The 20,418-nt window shown below is 52.0% G+C and overlaps 8 protein-coding genes across 8 annotated transcripts; 6 read left to right on the forward strand and 2 right to left on the reverse strand.

Moving 5' to 3' along the window:
• The first annotated feature begins 260 nt into the window (after window positions 1-260).
• COCSADRAFT_37428 (uncharacterized protein) lies at window positions 261-2,370 on the forward strand. Its single transcript, XM_007702230.1, has 2 exons — window positions 261-875; window positions 925-2,370. Exons 1-2 carry the CDS (start codon window positions 487-489, stop codon window positions 2,129-2,131), a joined length of 1,596 nt encoding a protein of 531 aa, XP_007700420.1. The 5' UTR covers window positions 261-486; the 3' UTR covers window positions 2,132-2,370.
• A 223-nt stretch (window positions 2,371-2,593) lies between these two features.
• On the forward strand, window positions 2,594-4,865 carry COCSADRAFT_37429 (uncharacterized protein). The gene is made up of 3 exons (XM_007702231.1): window positions 2,594-3,102; window positions 3,209-3,895; window positions 3,952-4,865. Exons 1-3 carry the CDS (start codon window positions 2,710-2,712, stop codon window positions 4,669-4,671), a joined length of 1,800 nt encoding a protein of 599 aa, XP_007700421.1. The 5' UTR covers window positions 2,594-2,709; the 3' UTR covers window positions 4,672-4,865.
• A 2,505-nt stretch (window positions 4,866-7,370) lies between these two features.
• Window positions 7,371-7,949, forward strand: COCSADRAFT_330260 (uncharacterized protein). The gene is made up of 2 exons (XM_007702517.1): window positions 7,371-7,535; window positions 7,618-7,949. The coding sequence occupies exon 2, from the start codon at window positions 7,680-7,682 to the stop codon at window positions 7,938-7,940; it is 261 nt and encodes an 86-aa protein (XP_007700707.1). The 5' UTR covers window positions 7,371-7,535; window positions 7,618-7,679; the 3' UTR covers window positions 7,941-7,949.
• A 430-nt stretch (window positions 7,950-8,379) lies between these two features.
• Window positions 8,380-10,977, forward strand: COCSADRAFT_330256 (uncharacterized protein). Its single transcript, XM_007702518.1, has one exon. It carries the CDS (start codon window positions 8,620-8,622, stop codon window positions 10,741-10,743), a length of 2,124 nt encoding a protein of 707 aa, XP_007700708.1. The 5' UTR covers window positions 8,380-8,619; the 3' UTR covers window positions 10,744-10,977.
• Window positions 10,978-12,124: 1,147 nt separating this feature from the next.
• Window positions 12,125-12,618, reverse strand: COCSADRAFT_37434 (uncharacterized protein). The gene has a single exon (XM_007702232.1). It carries the CDS (start codon window positions 12,405-12,407, stop codon window positions 12,144-12,146), a length of 264 nt encoding a protein of 87 aa, XP_007700422.1. The 5' UTR covers window positions 12,408-12,618; the 3' UTR covers window positions 12,125-12,143.
• Window positions 12,619-15,344: 2,726 nt separating this feature from the next.
• COCSADRAFT_37435 (uncharacterized protein) lies at window positions 15,345-17,603 on the reverse strand. The gene has a single exon (XM_007702233.1). The coding sequence runs from the start codon at window positions 17,273-17,275 to the stop codon at window positions 15,530-15,532; it is 1,746 nt and encodes a 581-aa protein (XP_007700423.1). The 5' UTR covers window positions 17,276-17,603; the 3' UTR covers window positions 15,345-15,529.
• Window positions 17,604-17,828: 225 nt separating this feature from the next.
• COCSADRAFT_91639 (uncharacterized protein) lies at window positions 17,829-18,557 on the forward strand (the record flags this gene model as incomplete). The annotated part of the gene is made up of 1 exon (XM_007702519.1): window positions 17,829-18,557. The coding sequence occupies one exon, from the start codon at window positions 17,829-17,831 to the stop codon at window positions 18,555-18,557; it is 729 nt and encodes a 242-aa protein (XP_007700709.1).
• An 88-nt stretch (window positions 18,558-18,645) lies between these two features.
• COCSADRAFT_330304 (uncharacterized protein) lies at window positions 18,646-19,231 on the forward strand. Its single transcript, XM_007702520.1, has 2 exons — window positions 18,646-18,650; window positions 18,709-19,231. Exon 2 carries the CDS (start codon window positions 18,792-18,794, stop codon window positions 19,131-19,133), a length of 342 nt encoding a protein of 113 aa, XP_007700710.1. The 5' UTR covers window positions 18,646-18,650; window positions 18,709-18,791; the 3' UTR covers window positions 19,134-19,231.
• Window positions 19,232-20,418: the final 1,187 nt, after the last annotated feature.

Genomic DNA, 20,418 nt, shown 5'->3' on the forward strand with positions numbered 1-20,418 from the left:
GCCACCAGCGTGATATATGCCCGTGTGGTGAATACACATTATGTTGATACCTGATACGTAGTGTTTTGTATTTCTGGAGCATATGCACATATATCGATATGAGATCATTAAGTGGCGAGTGTGATATGTCATGTGTAAGCAGCGTTGACAACGACGAAGATTCTGGGGTGACTGACGCGCTGCACAATAGCCAGACGCTAGTAGCTGGGCGGCAAGTGCCGAGCTTGACTGCGCAGAACTTGACCGCAAACGCTCCCAAACATTTACTCTCATCCCCACACCACCAAGCCCCTAGCCTGCACTTCACGCGCAATTCTCCTTGACGACTGACGACACTTTTGTAACGACCATCTCACAAGCCCCCAGCGCGAGCTATCGGCGAAGAAAGTCGCGTCGTTTCATCCGTCGCACCCTCTGTTTTCCGCCGCCGCGCAACGTCAAATCTACGCGACAGCCACCTTTCCATCATCACCCGCATCCTCCACCATGGCCGCCGACTTTGCGACCGACTCGCCGCTGGCGATGCAACTGCAGCAGGTTGTCCAGCCCAAGCTCGCCGAGTTTGGATGGACAACGGGCGGCGACGACACGACGCTCTTTGAGTATATTCTGCTGATGCTGGCCAACGATAAGAATGAAGCGCAGGTCGCCGCCGAACTATCGAATGACCTGCTAGATCTGGGCCCGGAGAACACAGAGACACAACAGTTTGCGCAGTGGTTATTCGAGCAAATCGATTATCTCCGACAGTCGACCAGCGGCAACGGACAGGTTGCGCAGTCGATCGAGAGTCAAATGGACAGCACATCCAACGACCACGTAACTGCTGGCCAAGATACAGATATGGAAGGCGTATCGGAGGGACAAGGCACAATGTATGTACACACCTCACCACGAGCTATTGATGCAACTAACAGTTACCAGTCCCACAGGCCCCAAAGCAATGCGCAACGGCAGCGGAGCCCAGGCAGGACGCTCAGCACGCGGTGGCCGCATGCTCAACCAGCTTAACAAAAACATGGATCGCAACAACGATTCAGCCCTGCATCGCGTGCGTGGCGCCGGTGGTGGTGTTGGTCGAGTGAACGCACATGCCCGCGATCCACCAAAGGGGCCGCGAGGTCAGAACATTGGTCGTGGTCTCGAAGCGATGGCAAACGGTCGGGGCATGGGAAATGCCAACGTCAACATGGGCCAGAACAACATGAACGGTATGCCCATGGGCGGAATGCCAGGTATGCCCATGAACCCAATGGGCGGTCAAAACAACATGAACGGCATCGGATTGAACCCGCAACAACAGATGGCCCTCATGCAAATGTACGAGCAGCAGGCGCAGATGATGCAGCAGATCTTCTCAGGCGGCGCTCCGACAGCTTTTGTCAACCCCAACTTCAACCAGAACAACCGCAATGGATCTAAGAAGCCGTTGCACCAACGCATAGACCGGGGCGGCAGGGGCATGAACCCGAACGCCAAGCCTTTTAAGAAAGAAGGTGAGGATGAGACCATGGCAGACGGTCCCTCCGGAGAGAATGGCAGCGGCATGGACGTTGAATTGCCCTCAGGACGCCCCGAACCATCATCAACCATGTGTAAATTTAACCTGCGATGCACGAACCCCGACTGCCCGTTTGTTCATCAGTCTCCTGCTGCCATGCCGGGCATTACCGTCGACATGAACGATACCTGCGACTACGGAGCGGCTTGCAAGAACAAAAAGTGTGTTGGCAAGCACCCCTCGCCCGCGCAAAGACAAAAGTACCAGTCGGAGCAGGAGTGCGCTTTCTGGCCCAACTGCCGCGATCCATCATCGTGCCCGTATAAGCATCCAACGGCGAAGCCGTGTCACAACGGTGCTGACTGCACAGTCGAGGGCTGCAAGTACGGCCACAGTTCGATTATGTGTAAGTTTAACCCTTGCCTGAACCCCCGTTGTTTGTACAAGCATGAGCCGGGTCAAAAGAAGAACACAACAAACGTGTGGGTGGCGCCTAAGGAAGGCGAGCATGTGAGCGAGAGGAAGTTCGTGGATGATGAGCAAAAGGAGGAGCTCATTTTACCCAATAAGGATCAGGATATGAACCAGGGACACGCACAAGCGAGCGAGAGCGTGGATGTACAATCATAGAATGGCATGAACATGAGTAAAAGAGTTCAGTTGTGGTGGGACATGATACCATAGGAAGCAGGTGGATGTTTGGAGAGAAAGATATGTACAATAAGCCTTGTGAATAGCTGGATGAGGCATTACAGTTGGCGGCGCTGCCGTGAATTTGGGGGAGAAAGGCCTTTGTTTTTGCCCAAAAATGGAAGCTGGTTCTGTGCGGCTATGAATGGCTGCAATTTTCTTGTTACTTTCTTGTCGGACCTATCTACTTGCATTTCACTGTGCTTTCGTGAGTGACTACTACTATCGTAGGACGACCGCATACCTGATATATCAAACGGCGTCCGGTTCTTTCGCCCACATTAACCCCGAAACCACCGACCGGGGGTTGTCTGGAATCAATGACGGCAGCAGGTGGTCAAAGCTTCTGGCATTTTGGCGAACCCGCCCAAAGTCCCCGACGCCGGCGGGACGCAAAGAAAGACTGGTTATACTTATATGTACACTTAAACATAACATATGGCTCTCAACATTCCGGTCGCTTGAAACCGCTCCCTTTCCCCCCTTTCTTTCTTCCTCTGCGACCCAATTGACCGGCAATGCGGTTCCAGAATGTCTCGCAGAAGACGCTGAAGACTGTTGCTGCACGCCCTGTACTCGCATCGCCATCATCATCATCCCACTTCCACCCGCGCAGCCGCCCGCTGCTTGCTTCGTCCACGCTACTGCTTTCTCGACAATGTCGATACCAATCCTCGTACCCTGAGCGCATTGCTGTGCTGGGTGGCGGCATTGGCGGTCTTTGCAGCGCGTACTTTCTCTCAAAGGAGTTTCCGCACAGCAAGGTTACGCTATTTGAAGCGGGGAAGGAGACGGGTGGGTGGATCCAGAGTCGGCGGGTGCAAGTACAAGGCCAAGATGGAAAGTCTGGCAGTGTGCTTTTTGAATTGGGGCCAAGGGCGCTGAGGAATGCGATTGTTACTGCGGGTTTGGTGCGTGTTTTTTTTTGTTCTTTTGGGACAAGAGATGCTCTCTCAATTTCTCACTCTCTTTGCTAGTTTTTTCATGTGCTGACTTGGTGTTTTTTTTGTGTTGTAGGTTCAAGATCTCGGTCTCGTCAACGATATTACGTATACGAAGAAAAGTGAGCCTGGAGCGAAGAATCGGTTTATATATTATCCTGATCAGCTGAATCGGCTGCCCTCTGAGCGCCCGTCGCTTGCGGACTTTTTTGCACTGTGGCGGACGGGCATACTGAGTGGTGCAATGGGCATGGTTACTGAGCCGATGAAGCCAAAGAGACCGGATTCTATGACGGATGAGACTGTGGGATCGTTCCTTGCTCGAAGGGTGGATAAGAGGATAGCGGATAATCTTGTCTCGGCTGTGTTTCATGGAATATACGCGGGCGATATCTGGCAACTCAGCGCAAAATCACTGCTCAGTTTGGCTTGGGAATTGGAAGGACGATATGGAAATGCGCTGGGAGGTTTCTTTCGCATGCAGAATGAAGACCCGCGGCCGGAGCAGCTTACACTTGTTCACCCCCTGGATCTGGAACATACGCGAGCCATGAACGAGGAGATTGATCTAGAACTCGACTTTGCGAGAAATCTACAGGAGACCAGCATGTTCACGTTAAGGAACGGTCTGCAGCAGTTGGTTCGGGCGTTGCAGGACGCCGTAGAAGCAAGGGGAAACGTCGAAATCAAGACAGAATCGCCTGTGCAATCCTTCAAACCACTTTCCAACAACGGCCAACCAGGCATAGAAATCGTTTCTGGCGTACGTTCTATTCCCCTTCTAGCAAACCTCCCCAAACCACTAACACCGTGACACAGAACGAAGGCTCAACAACAACCTCTACCTTCGACACGGCCATCTCCACCCTCAGCAACCAAGACCTCACCCCCTCCATCACCGTCATGACCATCAATCTCTTCTTCCCCTCTCCCTCGCTCCTCCCCGTCGAAGGCTTCGGCTACCTAATCCCACAATCCGTCCCTTTTACCCAAAACCCGGAGCGCGCCCTCGGCGTAATTTTCGACTCGTCCGCCATCAAAGGTCAAGACACGGCCTCGGGCACCAAACTCACCGTCATGCTCGGCGGCCACTGGTGGGACGGCTGGACCGAGTATCCCTCTGAAGAAGAAGGTGTGGAAATGGCCAGGAGCGTGATCAAGAGGCATCTAGGTATCACGGCGGAGCCAACGGCGCACATTGCGAATCTCGCGCGCAATTGTATTCCGCAGTATACGCTGGGGTATAGCGAGCGTATGAAGGACTTCGCGCAGGGTATCTCGGCGGAGTTCAAGGGGAGACTGAGGGTCGTGGGGAGTCAGTTTGGGGGCGTGGGCGTTAACGATGTCATTGCGGGGGCGTGGAAGGTGGCGAGGGGGATGAGGGGTGAGGGGTGGAAGAGTAGTAGTTGTGGACTGGACAGGATCGTGGATGAAAGGGAGTGGGTGGTTGTGCCGTCGAGTGAGATGACGTATGTGAAGAAGGAGGGGGTCAGGGTGGGGAGCAATGGTATGGGAAGTAGGGGGGAGGGCGGTGTGTAAGGGGCTCAGTTGGCTCGTTTTATGTATATATATAGTATGATGTGATATGGGCAGTGAAGAAGAGAATAGTGACTTTTTGAGTCTGAGTTGGTGTGTTTCGCTCGTGTATGGGGGAAATAGATGTTTCTCTGTTTTCTATAGAGTCTTGTGCCCTTTTCTGTAGCATTAAGATGGGCTAGATCATCATGTCATGATCATTGCTTCAATGGGTTCATGTCTGTTGCACGTGAAATATATCGTCTTATTGTTTCCTGGGAAAGAATAAGAAGTTGCAACCCGACCTGCCAGTATCGGGTAAATCATGGTTATCGTTGTAACAATGAGCACGTGAGTGGTACTACGTAGTATGGCTGAATATCGGTGTCAGACGTACGTACTCAATCTACCAGGTAATTCTGCCTCCCCCCTTTTTTCCTTTTATCCGTTTGTTGCTTTGCTCTCCCCTTTTCTCCAAAGTCATCCTGATATCCGGTATGTGACATTTGGAAACTACAAACCACATCTCGGGCTCCCCACATCTTTGTCACTTTCTAGTGTCTCTTCACAAAAAAAGAAGAAATAGAGACAAAGATAAGGTAACTGTAGTTAGTCACACTCCTGACCGCCTGCCTCCCCGTTAGCCTTTCTCAACGGACCAGAAGAAAAAAAGTCAACGGTTAATGATATGCTGCACAAAATATCCCAAGCATACGAACCAAACATTTATCCAGTGTCGGGAAAGGGGGGAGGAGAGAGGGGGTTACAGCGATGTGCGGGAACTGCAAAAAACAAGCTACTGGGCCATACGTCAGTAGGCGGGAAGAAAAAAGCCAAGACCAGAGTACGAGGGCCGGATGTCACCCGTCGAAGGTGTTGTGCAGCGGAAAAGTGCAGATCTCGCGCCTAAAGCAGGAGGGGGAGTCCATGACACATGATCGTTGCCAAGATGAGTAGATCAGCTTGGCAGGTTGTTTCCGCGCAAGCTGTACGCTGGTCGGGACTGAGAGAGGCCCCGAAAAGGAAATCGGGAGTGTGACGGGGGATGGAGGCTAGTAGCTTGAGTTTGTTGGCATTGGAATCTTGTTGGTGACAAGCCCGGCTTCCGCGATGATGAAGAAGTAAGGCGTCTTGGCGGGTTGTGTCGAGTGGTTGGTGTGTGCGTGTGCGTATGTGTGGTGTAGTAGTAGTAGTAGTAGTAGTAGTAGTAACATCTTGGCTCAAGTGCTTTGGTGTGTTGAGGTTTTAGAGTTTCTTAGGTTACATTGCTGCAGATGTGACATAGAGCGAGAGATAGGGACAGTACTATGACGGTGGATGTCAATCATCTCATCTCGGACGAGTTTCGAGAGTGTGGTGATCAAGCCAAGAAAGATGTGCCCTGCATGGAGAATTTGATGGCAATTGCGAAACCGGTGAGTCATGATTGAGCGTAGGTATACACATACACAGGATATCTATGTCGTCCAGATTGGCGAAAGAAGCAAAGGCGGCTAACTGTTGAGTGCCAAGCGCGGAAACTGAGTTCCTCCAGCGTGCCAAGGGGGGTTACAGTAAAAGCAATTTACGTTTACATTGGTGGAAACTGCCAAGGCAAGAGAGATGCAGACAGGTGCAAATCGGTGGGAAGAATGGATTTAGGCGAATGACTGGAGCTTGTACCATGTGCGGTATTTTGTTAGATTGTTACTCTATCGGGATCGGTGTGGGTGGGTTGTAAGGTCTGTGCCTAGGTACAGAGCGCAAACGGGTTAGGAGTCAAGTGAGTTGTACCCGATGTTGACAGCATGCGTGGAGGCGAAGGAATTGGTGTGATGATTTCCCGTCGATCTCGCCAAACCCCATGGGCTAGGAATCCGGGGCTCGCAGGCGAGGCAAATGCAAAGGCTGCGGTCAGAAGAAGCAGCAGGGCACTACTGCAGGTGCAGCGTGTGTGTGTGTGTGTGTGCGCGCGTGCGGGTGGGGAAGCGAGGGATGAGGAAACCAGTCGGTTGACTACAAGTCTGTGTGAAACTCACCGCTCTGAGGGTGGCATACCCAATAAACAAGTAGTGTGAGAAGCGGAGAGAGAGTAGGTAGGTAAGAGTGAGGCGCGACATGTCGGACGGGTTCGTGGACGCGTGGGGGGGCAGAGGCGGGGCGGTGTTGACACGAATGCTTTTCAAAGCAAAAGCCGATGCAGTGCATATGCTTGTCATCGGGAGCCGTGTCAGGACGCGGGCTGCAGGAGACGACGCTGACCCCGCTATTTCGAGGGCGCTGGTAATCAAGCAGCGTGAGCGTGCGTGCGCAGAGGTTGGGGGAGCACTATGGAGCGTGTGCCGATGACGACAGTAGTGTGGGCAGCGTGGTCATCAGAGCGAGCAGTTGACCACGGCGCGGGGGGGATGGGCTTATTCTCGTTTACATTCGTGGCTACTTGGCCCGTTGTCGTATGAGGAGGTCAAGGGCCGTGCAAGCTTTTGGACAAGCTAAGCTGGACAACAAGGCCGTGGGCAGCATGCCGTAAGTGCAGCCACACCTCCGTGTCCATGTGTGCTTGGCTGGCTGTATGTTGCATGTATGTAAGTACAGTTCTACGCATGTATATATGTATAGTACATCCATCCATGCGCACACATGGGCGGAGAGACAGGTTCGCGAGGGCAGCGAATGGCGGTTGGGCGGAAGCAGGGGGCCTGAGCACAGGGCCTTAGCACCGGCCCTTAGCCTGCCAGGCCAATACATGAGTGCGTAAGTCGACTACACTACACTCGAGGCGGCCATGTCCACACTACCTCGCTACCTACGTATGTCCGCATGTACCTACTGTCTATATGGCACGGCGATGCGAAGCACGCTGCTGACGCCCGCCACGGCCTAGCCCAGCCCCGGCCGACATCCAGAGTGTGAGTGCCATGTCGTGCGGCATTTTTGCAGTGACGGCGTCCCGCCCTGCCAGTCAGCGACATAGTACTGACAGACAGACAGCCATCCCTACTGGCCATCCCGACAGCGAGCGCCGTCAGTCATGAGTCTGTCTCGTGGCACACATGGATGACGATGCCACAGGTGACCCAGCACGGCCGGCGACCAGAGGGCCCGCGGTGAGGGTGCTGAGCGAGGGCGCCAGCTGGAGGTGTCGCAAGAGGTGCATACGGCGTGCAGCTGGGGGGTGGGGGTTTGGCGGCGGCGGAGGCGGCGGGGCGGGCGTCGGCGGGTTGGATGGATGGGTGGATGGGTGGATGGATGAAGCAGTGGAGCGAGGGATGAGATGGATGCATTGCGCCAGAGAGTTTAGCAGGCCGGCCTAGCCCAGTGTGCTACCCGCCTAGCATGGCCTAGTAAGTAGTCGGCTACTATTCAAGTCCCCCCTCCGCCTGGCTTGCCCTGCCCTGCCCTGTCCTGCTGTGGGGGGAAGAGCAGCCAAGCGTGACGAGGGTCGAGGGTCGAGGGTCCTGCAGTGCGCACATATCAAAGCCCTAATCCCTGGCTGCCCTTGCTCCCTCTGCATCTCTAGGGGCCATCACCGCCTGCGCCATCTGGGGGAAATTATCGTCGTATTCCCCAAGCTCAACTTCTTTCTCCCTCTCCCTCTCCCTCCCCTTCTCCCCCAAACTGCTGCCGCTACTTTGGTCCCCACCCTGTCCCATCCCATCTCATCCCATCCCATCTCATCCCATCCCATCCCCTGCCCGGCGCCCTCGCCCGGCCAACACCCACCCGCGCCTTTGCACGCTTGTTTCCTTTACGTTGTGTGAATGGCTTTGCCACGAGCCCAACACTTTTACCACACGCCGCTCTTGTTGCCCGCCCTCTACCTGCACGACTGCAGTTCGCTCGAGGCTTCCTGCTACCACTGCCCCAGCCCACTCCAACGAGCCTAACCACAAGCACTAGGCCCTGCAGCCCTCCCCCCTTCACTCTCTTACACCCATTCACGCCCGCTTGCTCGCCAATCGGACCTGCACAAACCCTCTCTCCCCACTCGCCATGCCCGTGCTCGCCGAACAGCCGCGCCAACTATCCATTTCTTTTGACGAGCCAACCCTCTCCGACCGCCTGCATCATCGCGATTCACGCTCCCAGAGCCACCGTTTTGCCATTGAAGAGGAGGACGAGAGCACAGGCACCGCCAGCGAGCCTGCCGAGCCTCTCACTCCCACCAGCCATACCAGCGATGGTCCGTCTTTTCACCACCCTTTCCCGGACGATGATTCGGTAGACGATGTCTTCGCTACCCCACGCCCGCTACCCAGCGACATGCCATCAAAGTCTTCTCATGAAGATGCCCTCCCCCCGCCAGACACCCACACATCTCACCCGCCTGAGCGTGAGTCGCCGCCCGAGAGGCGTGGACTGGGCAAGCGTGTCGGAAGTCTGCTCCGTGGCAAATTGCACAGAAGCCACGCATCAAAGGACGGCGCCAGTCAATTAGAGACGTCGAATCTCTCCACGCCAAGCAGGTCTCCAAAAACAAAGCCAGACACCGACACCTACATTGTCAAGACTGGCATCGATGGCCCAGCCGAGTTGTCGACCCCGGCCGTCGACATTCCTCGCCAGAGCAAGAGGTTAAGTACTTTTTCTCTAACCAGACGCTCCGATAGGTCCTCTCGTGCAAGTTCTCCGCCCTTGTCTGGCTCGACTAGCAGCAGGCCCTCGACCGACAAAAGACCAGAGCTTGGCAAGAAGCCCGTATCCTCTACCGGTCCAGGAAACATGACCAGACCCAGGCCTGGCATCACCTGGGCTGGAAGTGGAAGTGTCACCACTACCAAAAAGACTGGTTTCCTGCGGAGGCGGTCGGCCAGCACAGAACAAGTGCCACGAATCGGCGAGAGCACAGAAAAGCCTACTGCTGGTATGCTGGCGACCTTCTCAAAGCCTGCCGCCCAGGGCGTAGGCATGAAGGCACGACGCCTCAGCATCAACCTGCCCGATGATTTCATCATAGATTGGTGTGAACTAGATAAGGAATTCAAGAGCTCGAGCCTGATGCCGGGGAAAAGAGGGAGGATACTGGGCAAGGGGGCAACGTCTGAAGTCCGAATCATGGCGCGAAGGGGAGGCATTACCAGGGAGGAGGATTTGGTTGCAGTCAAGGAATTTCGAGAGAGAGACAAGGACGAGACCGAAGAAGACTACGTGCTCAAGATCAAGTCCGAGTACAGCATTGCAAAGAGTTTGCATCATCCCAACATTGTCGAAACTGTTCGCCTGTGCACCAACCGCGGCCGCTGGAATCACGTCATGGAGTTTTGCACATATGGCGAAATCTACTCGCTCGTAGAGCGTAAGCTCTTTGCCGGTGGGCCTGAAGGGTACTATAGCCGGGATGACCGACTGTGCTTCTTCAAGCAACTTCTCCGCGGCGTCGACTACCTGCACAGCCACGGCATAGCCCATCGAGACATCAAGCTGGAAAACCTGCTTCTCAGCAAGGAAGGCCATCTGAAAATCTCGGATTTTGGCGTTGCCGAAGTCTTTAGCGGCGAGCATCCTGGCCTGCGCGCTTCTGGCGGAGAATGCGGCAAAAATATGGGACACATTCGTCTTTCAGCCCCTGGCATCTGCGGCAGTCTGCCGTACATTGCTCCCGAAGTGCTACAAAAGGATCACAGCTACGACCCCCGACCGCTGGATATATGGTCAACTGCCATTGTCTACTTGACCATGACATTTGGTGGCTGTCCATGGCAAGCTGCCAAGCCAGAGTTCGAGTACTACGCGCGATTCAAAAAGGGTTGGGACCAATGGCTGCAAGCCCATCCGGACGGACAGATCTTCGATGGCCCCGACGGCCACCCCAAGTGCGGCAAACTATTCAGTCTCATCGAGCCCCCGTCGATCAAACGTTTGATACTGAAGATGCTACATCCCATTCCGTCGCAGCGCATCACGATCCGCGATGTGCTCAAGACGACTTGCATCAAGAATATTGGCTGCTGCTGTCCGGAATCCTACGAGGAGCCCAAGATTACTTTTGATGCCTCCAAGGCGTCAAGTGCAAGAACGGCCGCACCTAAGAAGTATCTGCATCACCATGTTCCTCCTAAGCCTGAGAATAAGGTTGGGAAGGCATTTACCCACCGTTTTGACATGGGCGAACGATGACCATGTCCCCCTGTATATTGCTCACTATTATACCATAATTATCGCATTGCATTGGCGCGAGTATGGCGGGGTACCATTCGCAGTCTGTTATCTTTGCGCGTTTGATGCGCAGCATTCTTCTTTTCGAGTAGTAGTGGTAGTAGTAGCAGCATGCCGATCGTCTTATCCACAGACGGCAGACAGCATGCACCGAGCAGATAGCGAATGCCACGATGCCAAGCTCCCCTGCAAATTTTGGTTCCCATGGCTCCTGCTTCGATTGCCACCGGTTGCACATTGCTTATCGTACCCGTGTGCCGTGAACCAAAGTTGCAATTGGTGGCCCTACAGAAAAGTGCCGATGGACCCAGGATTGAAGATCAGCGCGCTTGATTCGGCCGCATGGCGCAAGCGTCTAACAAGTAGCCCCTGGTGATCTTCCGCTCAATCGCCGCCGCGGCTCTGACGACGTTACCTTGACACATTGCAAGCATCCGTCGACTCTAGCTCCGTCAATACATATGGGGCATAAATTTCCGGGGGGCGCGCTTGGGGGGGGGGGGGTTGGCCGTTTGTCCGACATGTTGCCGAGCCGCACGAGGAGGGTGCGGCACAAGCGTTGGCGCAGGACAATTGATTGTTTGTGTCGTCTTAGCAAGCATGGGAACAGGATTGGGACACATGTCGTGAGAGTTGGACAGGCAGAAGAAACAGGTGGCGTGACTTGAAAGGGCAGGAGCGTCTAGCAGTCCAAGAAGCGAGGTGTCCGCCCAGCCAACACCAGCCTTGTCAACATGTGCAACTGGCTGCAGTACCAGCTTGGCAATTTTTCGCTAGACGCATCCATCTCCGGTAGCCAGAGTCAACACGCTGTATCGCTGGGTCCAGGGTTGTCTGACCCAATCACCGGGCGAGATCTAGATTTGTGGCCGCCCAGACATGGGACTGCATTTCATCACAGAGGTGGAGGATCTCCACCTAAGAAAACGAAGCTACTTGTGGGTTGACATCGCAGCCCATCTGACGAGCAAAGCGGATGTCTCGTGGTGACAACGTGGGTGCAATGGTAGGCTGCGGCCAGAATATCGGCATGGCATAAGGCCGCGTGTCGCACCTGGACGTGGTTTTGTCTTTCCGCAGCGTCTTCTTGGGCATTTCGAAAAGCGGGGCGTAAGGAGGGGCGGAGGAGAATTAGTTCAAGGTTGATCCGCTGGCGACGTCACTTGAGAGTAAGTGGCAAGCTTGAGCGAGATGCTGCTCGTGTTCCCCAAGAGGAATATGCGACCAACTGACGCGGTACCTATCGCACACCATGCAAATGTAGTACACATTGGTGCAGCATCACCATTCAGTCAACACAGTCAGCAGCAAATCGGAGATGTTAATCCAGCAAAGCCGAAGATACCCTGCATATCGCCTTGTTAGCGCCTCTGACGCTTATCAACGTCAGCGGGGTACCAAGCAAAAAGTAATCTGGCAAGCCTCACAAACCACGTTTTTTTCCTACTCATGTGTTCTGTTCCACCGCCCAATGTAAACCGTTTGCTCACGTCACGCGACTTGTCCGGCCTGCAGGTCAAGTAACATGCGGAAAACAAGAGGAAAATAGCGGTCAAAACACGCCGCTGCCCGACTTTCTGATTCCCGCCTCCCGCACTCGCCTCGAGGCGCACCATGGGGTCCATTGCGCAATCCTGTCATTTTTTGTCTTTCTCTTTCTTGATGCGTCGCATGCCCTCGTTTTGTCGCTAACTAGACTACAGCGAGGAGAGAAGGATGCCGGGAAGAGCCGTACCAGTCATGTTCACGTAAATGGTTCGTGTTTTTCGCGTAGCATGGAGCAATAGTGCAACGGCACTTGAATACGGTAAAGGCAGAAACTGCAGAGGTGTCAGCTTAAACGAAAATACCAATACCTTTGCACAAATTGCCTCACCAAATTCGTAAACATTTCAGCTGTCATTATTACCCGCAAACATGGCAAAGCCACAAAAAGCAACGCAACCAAAGAAGCAGTGGAAAAGAACATGTACGGTACAACGTTGCAAACCTTATTTCTGGACCCCTCCCCCCCCCGCGGCGCGGCCCTCAAACGGGGCACATCGTCTTCCCCACATGCCACGATCCCTCTCTCTGCAGTATCCCATACCGTCTGTCTGTTTTTGCTTTTTCCCTCGCATATTACACGCACACGGCAAACGCAGCGCACGCTCCATCCTAACCCTCAAGCAAAGACTCAAGCAACGGCACAAAGCAACGCATCCCCTAGTAAATCCCGCACAATACACGTGTCCCAACCCCGACGATCCAGAAATGTGTCTCAATCACACAGCTTCACCTCCCCCGTCTTCTCCAACCGAACAATGGACATCCATACGCATACAGTAAAAACCCTAGTTACTACCGCCGATCAAACACGCCCCACGCCTTTTTGCTACCTACCGCCTTTCCCTTCCCCGCTCTCTCTCTCTTTCTCTCTACACAGTATAGGTGCAAAACTATTCATGCATGCATGCACGAATCTCTCTCTCTCACACACATACACCCTGCATTGCATGTGCCACACACACACACACCACCCAATCCAATCACCCAAGTGCCCATGTTCTAGGAAAATCAAGATTCCGCCCAGCCAGCGCTTATCGCGATCAAGCCGCGTCAACTAAAAGGCTTATTACCTTTCTTTTGTCACGCTTTAATGCATATACGGCATACGCACGTATGCCTACTTACACACCCGGAAGTTTAGTGCTAGTAGTTTGGCGTGTTTAGCATGTGCGTGCAGCGCTAGTGTTAGATTGGGGTTACAAGTGCGAGGGTAAGTAGCGTGGCATGTGATGTGATGTGATGTGATGGAGGGGGGGCGTTTAGGTCGGGTCCGGTGAGGATATGTATGAGGAGCGCAAGGGGAAGGGGACTATACGCGGGCAATGTGATTAATGGAGATGGAAATAGTAAATAGAAGGAATGGGGTTTGATGGAGCCTTTTTTTTTCACCGGAATAACGGCGTATACGTAGAGATATTATCAAGCACATCTTTTTTTTTTCTCTTCTTTTGCGCGTTGGGCGCGAAGAGCGTAGGGGTGAGGTAAGAAGGGTGAACCTACCGCTTTTTTGTTTTTTGTTTTTTGCTTTCGTTTTCTTAGTGGCTAAGCGGCCGTTTGCGTAGGGCGGTTTTGTTGTGCTTGCTGGTGGGCGTGCGTGCGTGCGTACGCCACGCGGGAGAGCGGGTTTGAGGGGAGGGGAAGGGCCTACGGCCGCGTTGTACAAAGCGTGATAGCTTCCCTCGTGGGTTGGATTAGTATAACTACGTAACTCACCGATCAAGAGATTCCGGGCGTTTTGGGGAGAAGAAAAAAAAGAGGTATTTCCTGGTTTTTTTTCACCAACGTAGTAGGACCGATGCGAGCAAAGCATGGCTTGCTTAGGGCCGTGGGAGGAGTGCGTTTTTCGGCCTCGGAGGTAAGAGGTGTGGTGGTTCTCGGAAGGAGTTGTCGTGTTTGGGTTGGTTGGAGAGAGGAGATATGTCACCGGTTGATGTAGCTAGGAATGTTTACGGCTTTCAGCTTGACTTACTAGTCGTACGTTTATTGATCGACTAAGCTGATCTGCTATCTCCACATAATCTCCTCCTGCAGGCAGCTAGTTAAGCTGGGGTAGTAGTCGCACTACACATTCTTATGTTGTAGGTCGTCATGTGATTCAGAGGGGGTTCTTTTGCCTTTTTTTTTCTCAAAGATACACAGTCAAAATAGAGCAGTACAGTCAGCTTTGATACCGGCCTCTTTATCTGTAAGCTTAGCAACATAACTCCCGTACGTTTCTGATAAATACTTCGTATACCAAGTCCTGCTTTATCTGAAAGCTTCAAGTGTACTTGAACTAGCACATCTGTTGTACAGCGAGATACCATCTCAATCAGTTTCGGTGTAACTGAATGTACATTCCATATACCTTCTCACCCACTTCTCCTTATGAGTCTACGCATTCTACTACCAGCAGGCACTATGCACTGTAGAACACTTCATAGCGATACTGATGATTATACTACTGCTATATACTTGTGTAGCGGAAAGCAAAGGTGAGGATATGAGAATATTATGTTTGCAGGGGTGATTTGATGTGAATGTAACGTGAGTGAGGAATCTAAGTAGATGATCATATGTGGATCGTGAAAGACGGGCAGGATAGAAATGAAGGTGTGGTATTAATCTCGGATCTGAGCCTCACTAAACGGAGATGAAATATGTATATCTCATAGTAGATATACAATTGGCGTACCCTATCATTGGCATCTTCTTTATTATGAATAATGAATTGGCTGTTCAATGACTGCTGGGATTACTCATCGCCAGTTTATGCATGTCGTATTTTTAGAGTGACTTCAAGGGTTGAAAAAAAAGCAATAGGTACTACATCCAACACGTCGAAACTTTTAAGCGTTGTGTATTACATTCAAGTTCTGTTATTTCAACAAGAAACCGCCGTATCAAATCGCCTTTAATGATGCCCAGGAACGGGAGACCTTTCTTGGGTAATTCAGTACCAGTTGAGCATTGCTGAAACCATTTTCGGATTAGATGTGAAGGGAGTTTGACAAGAAACCAAGAAAAAGATGAACGTTCAATTTATCGAAGCTGTACGCTGTGCAACTAGTAAATATACTGTAATTCGAGCAAACAACAATATCGTCTATGTAACTATATACGGCAGAATCTCCTCTGCAACTTCCCACAACTCGCTTATCTCTCCCACTCTAACTTCTCCATTTCCCTCTCACAAACAACCACACAACCCAAACTTCTCCTACCACATCTCCCAAACACCAGAAGGAAGTACAGTCCTCATAATCTTCCAATGACTAACCGCACCATCCTTGTGAAACTTCTCCAACTCACCCACATCCGCATTTCCCATAACCTTACCCCCATCCTCCTTGGGCACATACTCATACTTGACCTCAAGATTCTCCTGTGGCTGCAAAAAGTTGCGACGCGCAATGCTACCCAGGTAATCAGCAGGCTTCGCGTTGCGGAAACGAATTCCTTCTTTTCCGCGACCATGGTCGTTCTTGACGCAAAAGATGACCATGTTGATGAAATCGGCGTCGCCATCCTTGCGCTCCTCGGAGGCGGGGGAATCGCGGAAGATGCGGCAGGCGGGGAAGATGGCGTGGATGGTGTTGAGGACCAGGCGCGTGCTTCCGAGAGTGAGGTCGCCGGCGTAGTTGATGGCTGCGAAGCCGTCGTCCTTGAGGAGGTTGTACAGCCCTTGCATAAACTCGGTGGTGAAGAGGTATACAGGCTCTGCACCGCCGGTGAAGACGTCGTGGATGATGTAGTCGTAGCTTCCGGGGGCAGAGACGGACTTCTCGGCCACATAGGAGGTAGCGTCGGCAATGACAGCATTGTGGTTGGGGCTGAGGTTGAAGTACTTAGTTGCGTAGTAGTGGACTACGGGGTCGAGTTCAACGATAGTGGTGTTGAGACCGTGAGCAATCAGGGCGTTGGGCGCAGTGCCAATTCCGAGACCAATGACCAGGGCGGATTTCTTGCTCTCGTCTACAGCTGGGATAGATGCGACGGGGGGTTCGATAAGTCGGACAGCTTCGAGCAAAACGAAGACGGCGAAGATAGACTCGCGCTGTCGCTGGCCTTTGGCATATGCTTCTGGGGTGACGAGCCATTCGCCACCTAGAAGGGAGTGGTCGCATCGAAGGAGACGGAAGGCACTTTCAGATTGGCTTTCAACCACTGAAACGTAGCCGGTGACTGATTCCTGTCGAGCAAGAAGGGTATAGTTTTGCGTTGCTTGGAGAGTCGAGTTGGCCAATTGAAGTCCGTGAGTTGACGGATGGTGTGGGTTGGTCCAAAGCGTATGCAAGATAGCAGGGAACGCAAGCAGAATGACGCGTGAGGGGCTGAAGAAGGCAGATACGGATGCGAGCAGCATCTGAAAGCCAATGCGAGTGAAGTAGACCGATGTGCCGATGAAGCTTGGGATGAAAGCGCTGCTGATCTTGGCTGTGGTGGAAACAGCAAAGTATGAAGCAGTAGGAATGACAATCTCCTTCAACGGAGAGGGATTCAAGCCACTGATATCGATGCATTCGAGTAGATCGGCAGCAGCGAAGATTGACAAGAAAAGCAACGGAAAGTATGTCAACAACTCAATTGCCATAGGTCCATACTCAATTCCCATCTTTTCACTGTATGGGAAGAGGAGAAACTGTATGACGGGGGTCCAGTACGCAACCACAGCGATGTATTGGGACACATTTGCAGATACATAGCTCTTGAGTCCTCGTCGGACCAACAAAGCTGCCACAGCAACAATGGTCATGGTCCGCTGGTGATGCAGCGATGCAGGAATGGATCCATAGACGGGCGATAGATTTAGCTGAGAGACTGGAGAAGCAAAACCGGCGATGAGGAGAAGTGCTGCTGCTCGGCCCACGTTTAGAAGGATTGTTGATGCTGGGGCCCTCTGCGTCTGTGGCGCTGCTTTGTTTGCAGCCTTTGGCTTTTTCTGTGTCTTTTGTTTCGAAGACATGGTGATAGATGTGAAAAAGTCTTCTTTGCGTAGGGCACGATCTCAAGGAGAGAAAGGTGATGAGTTATGACCACAAAATGAAAAGATATGTACAGTCGAAAAAGACCAGATGTCGCGTAAATGAGGCAGGAGTTCCAAGCTCTTTTTCCACTATAGACGGACCGTATATCCGCACAGCGAATCTAGCCAGACAAGAACAAGAAAAATAAGGGCAACGATGACGACGCACAAGGGTCAAAGAAGGGAATGAGGAAGGATAAAAGCTGGGAAGACGTTGAAGTTAATAACCAAGGAGGCCAGCTGTTCCTGACTTCGGGTCTGATGAAACGGTCGATCATTAAGGCGGTCTTGTTTCGACTGGGCGCGTTTCGACTAGACGGACCCTGCGGACCCTGTTTCCTGTGGCGCGCGTTTGTGGCGTCATTACCAAGCGCGGCGGGACGGTTTGCGCCCGCGCCCACCTCACTCTCCATGCATCATGCTGGATTACAGAAGAAGGATATTCGCCGGATTTTGACATTATAGTATGCCATATCTGACTGCACCGCCCACAATGGCGCCTCTTACTCTACGACCTGCGAATGCGCCCGAAGCTGCGAAGCACCCCGCAGATTCGCACAACAATCCCGACGCCGACGACATCACACCCACCAGTGCAAATGAAGATGTCGCCATGGAGGATACAGTAGACTACTCTCTTCTCCGCGACCAGATACGACAGCAACAGGACGAGCGGGCGCAGCGACTCCAGGCCAAGAACAGGCGCAAGCGCTACCTCGAAGTACATCCTGAGTACTTTACCGACTCTTCTCTCGAGCTCGCCGACCCTCTACTCTACGATCGCCTGATCCGCCGCTTCCAAACCGCATCTGAACGTGAAGCTGAAGGCCGGAAGAAGGGTTTCTCCGGCCAGATGGCGACAGACCTGTGGCGTGCCGAGGCGAAGAAGGATGCGCTGTCGCAACCAGACCCCAATTCGCTTTTTACATATACCCGCGGGCCCCAGGGCGAGATAATAGAAGAGGACAAGGACGATATACCCATGAGCAAGGAGGAGGGCAAGGCCTGGTGGATAGACGAGATGACACAGCGCTTTCTAAGAGGCGGAGACGACGACTTTGACTATGCAAAACTCGTGGATGGCAATCCCAAGTACGATGACCCCGAGCAGGAAAGGGACCTACAGGATGCGTATTTCGAGAGTATGGAAAGTGATTTTGACTCTGACGGAGAAGGGAAGGAGAAAGTCTTGACTGGCGAAACGGGCATACAAGACTATTGAAGTTGGCCAGATCAGGTTACACTGCACGTCTAAGGTTGAGACGTGTAAGAAGGGTCCATGGTGAAACTCTTGGATCTGATGTCACGCCAGCGTGTACGTTGTGACATTCAGATCGATTACAAGTGCAACGCTAATGACACCCGAATTACAGGTAACGCTGGAACGTGGTTACTCAAAATTCAGCTGGAAATATGCCTAAGGTAGCATTGTACATCGTCTGCGAGTTTACGTTAAATGTCGTTGCTAGTACAAGTCAGCAAAGACTGTCAAGGAACAGCAAAAGAAAACACAACGCCATCGAGATTGGCCGCACCTATCTCGACAACTGACCCTATGGCATTCTTTGTCTTCCTTGATAATCATGACCAACTCCACGGTCTGATCACAATCAATCCAAGAAGGGAGAATATGTTGTATCGGCGTTGTCGCGTTCTCAACCCACAACTACAGCAAGCACCGAGGTCTTGGTTTGTATTGAGACATCTTAATGCATCGTTCATGATGGAAATAACCATCTCAAAATCAATGGTAAATAGCAGGGTCAGACTGAAAAACAAGATATGGGTTGATAGCTGAAAAGAAGATGTGTAACAGACGCCCAGTCTAGTCTAGTCTAATATAAGATATAATGATAACATAGAAGAAGACAACGAATGACATTGCCAGAAAAGAGAAACAGTTCCCAAAGACAAAAGAACCAATTGGCACCGCAGTGAACAGTAGACGGTAAAAATCCAATCGTGGCCTCCAATGCTGCATTCATCACCTCTGTTCAACCAATCTCTGTCCTAGAGACAATAGTCAGAAGGTAGAGACGCCCCTCTCCCTCTCTTTGTTTCTAGGGTCTCCATCCCTCACCACAAATCGGACACCGCTCAACCCAATTGTTGTTGTCAGCCCCACACTCACTGCACACCCACATATCGTTTACCGTACCAGAGTAAGGAATGAGAGCCATTAAGCCGTTTCGAGAGGACTTGTGAGTAACTGGAGCCGCGGAAGTAGTAGTGATAGTGGTGATGCACTGAGGAGGTAGAAGTGCACGTGTGCTACTACTGTAGTATTGATCCAAACAACTCTTAGATGAAGATACTATGATTCAAGATTGATTCAAGCCGAGTTGTCAAATTGTGTAAGGAGTAAATTTGCTTTGGTATCTTGTTGTACGAAGTGTTGTGGTCGGGGTGCTTAAGAACTCGATATTCGTAAACTGTATCGCCGTTTCCCCTTGTAAAGAGACAGGTACACTCTTTTACATGGAAATACCAGCGATTTTCGAAATAATGATACTAGAATTTGATTTTCAATCCCAATGATGTAAACGATGATATAAGCAACTGCAGAGATATTAAAATCAACTAACCATCCCACCACCAAAGTTATATACTCCGTCTCTTCTCCCCCCACGAAGGCAAAAAGGAAAAATTATGAAGCAAAGAACATTTGGATAAGCCCGAATTGCCTTACCCAAAGCCTGCAATGTCATCTTGTCTTGCCCCACAAAAAGGGTAGCAAGGGGCACATCCGAACGTGCCCTTTTCCCTTTTGTAAGCTTCTTTTTTCCTATGTGCAACCCCAGACACCCCCTCTAGTCATGTGGTTGGAAGAAAGAAACTCATCGCTTCATTACAGATTTCAGGGCCATTATACAACATGACTCATAGAAGGACGACTGACGATGCTGATGCTGATGCTATTGTATCCAAGTATCACTCCAATACCAGCCAACGTCGTGAAGCAGAATGAAGATGCTGAGCGAGCCAATAGGAATCGGAAGCCATGTGGTCTCGCCCTACTGAATGGAAGTGGTGTGGTAAGATGCTATCAATGGAGGTCGCTCTTGTTCTAGTGAAATCCTGTC

Source organism: Bipolaris sorokiniana (assembly GCF_000338995.1).
Source record: "Bipolaris sorokiniana ND90Pr unplaced genomic scaffold COCSAscaffold_8, whole genome shotgun sequence".
Lineage (NCBI taxonomy): Eukaryota > Fungi > Ascomycota > Dothideomycetes > Pleosporales > Pleosporaceae > Bipolaris > Bipolaris sorokiniana.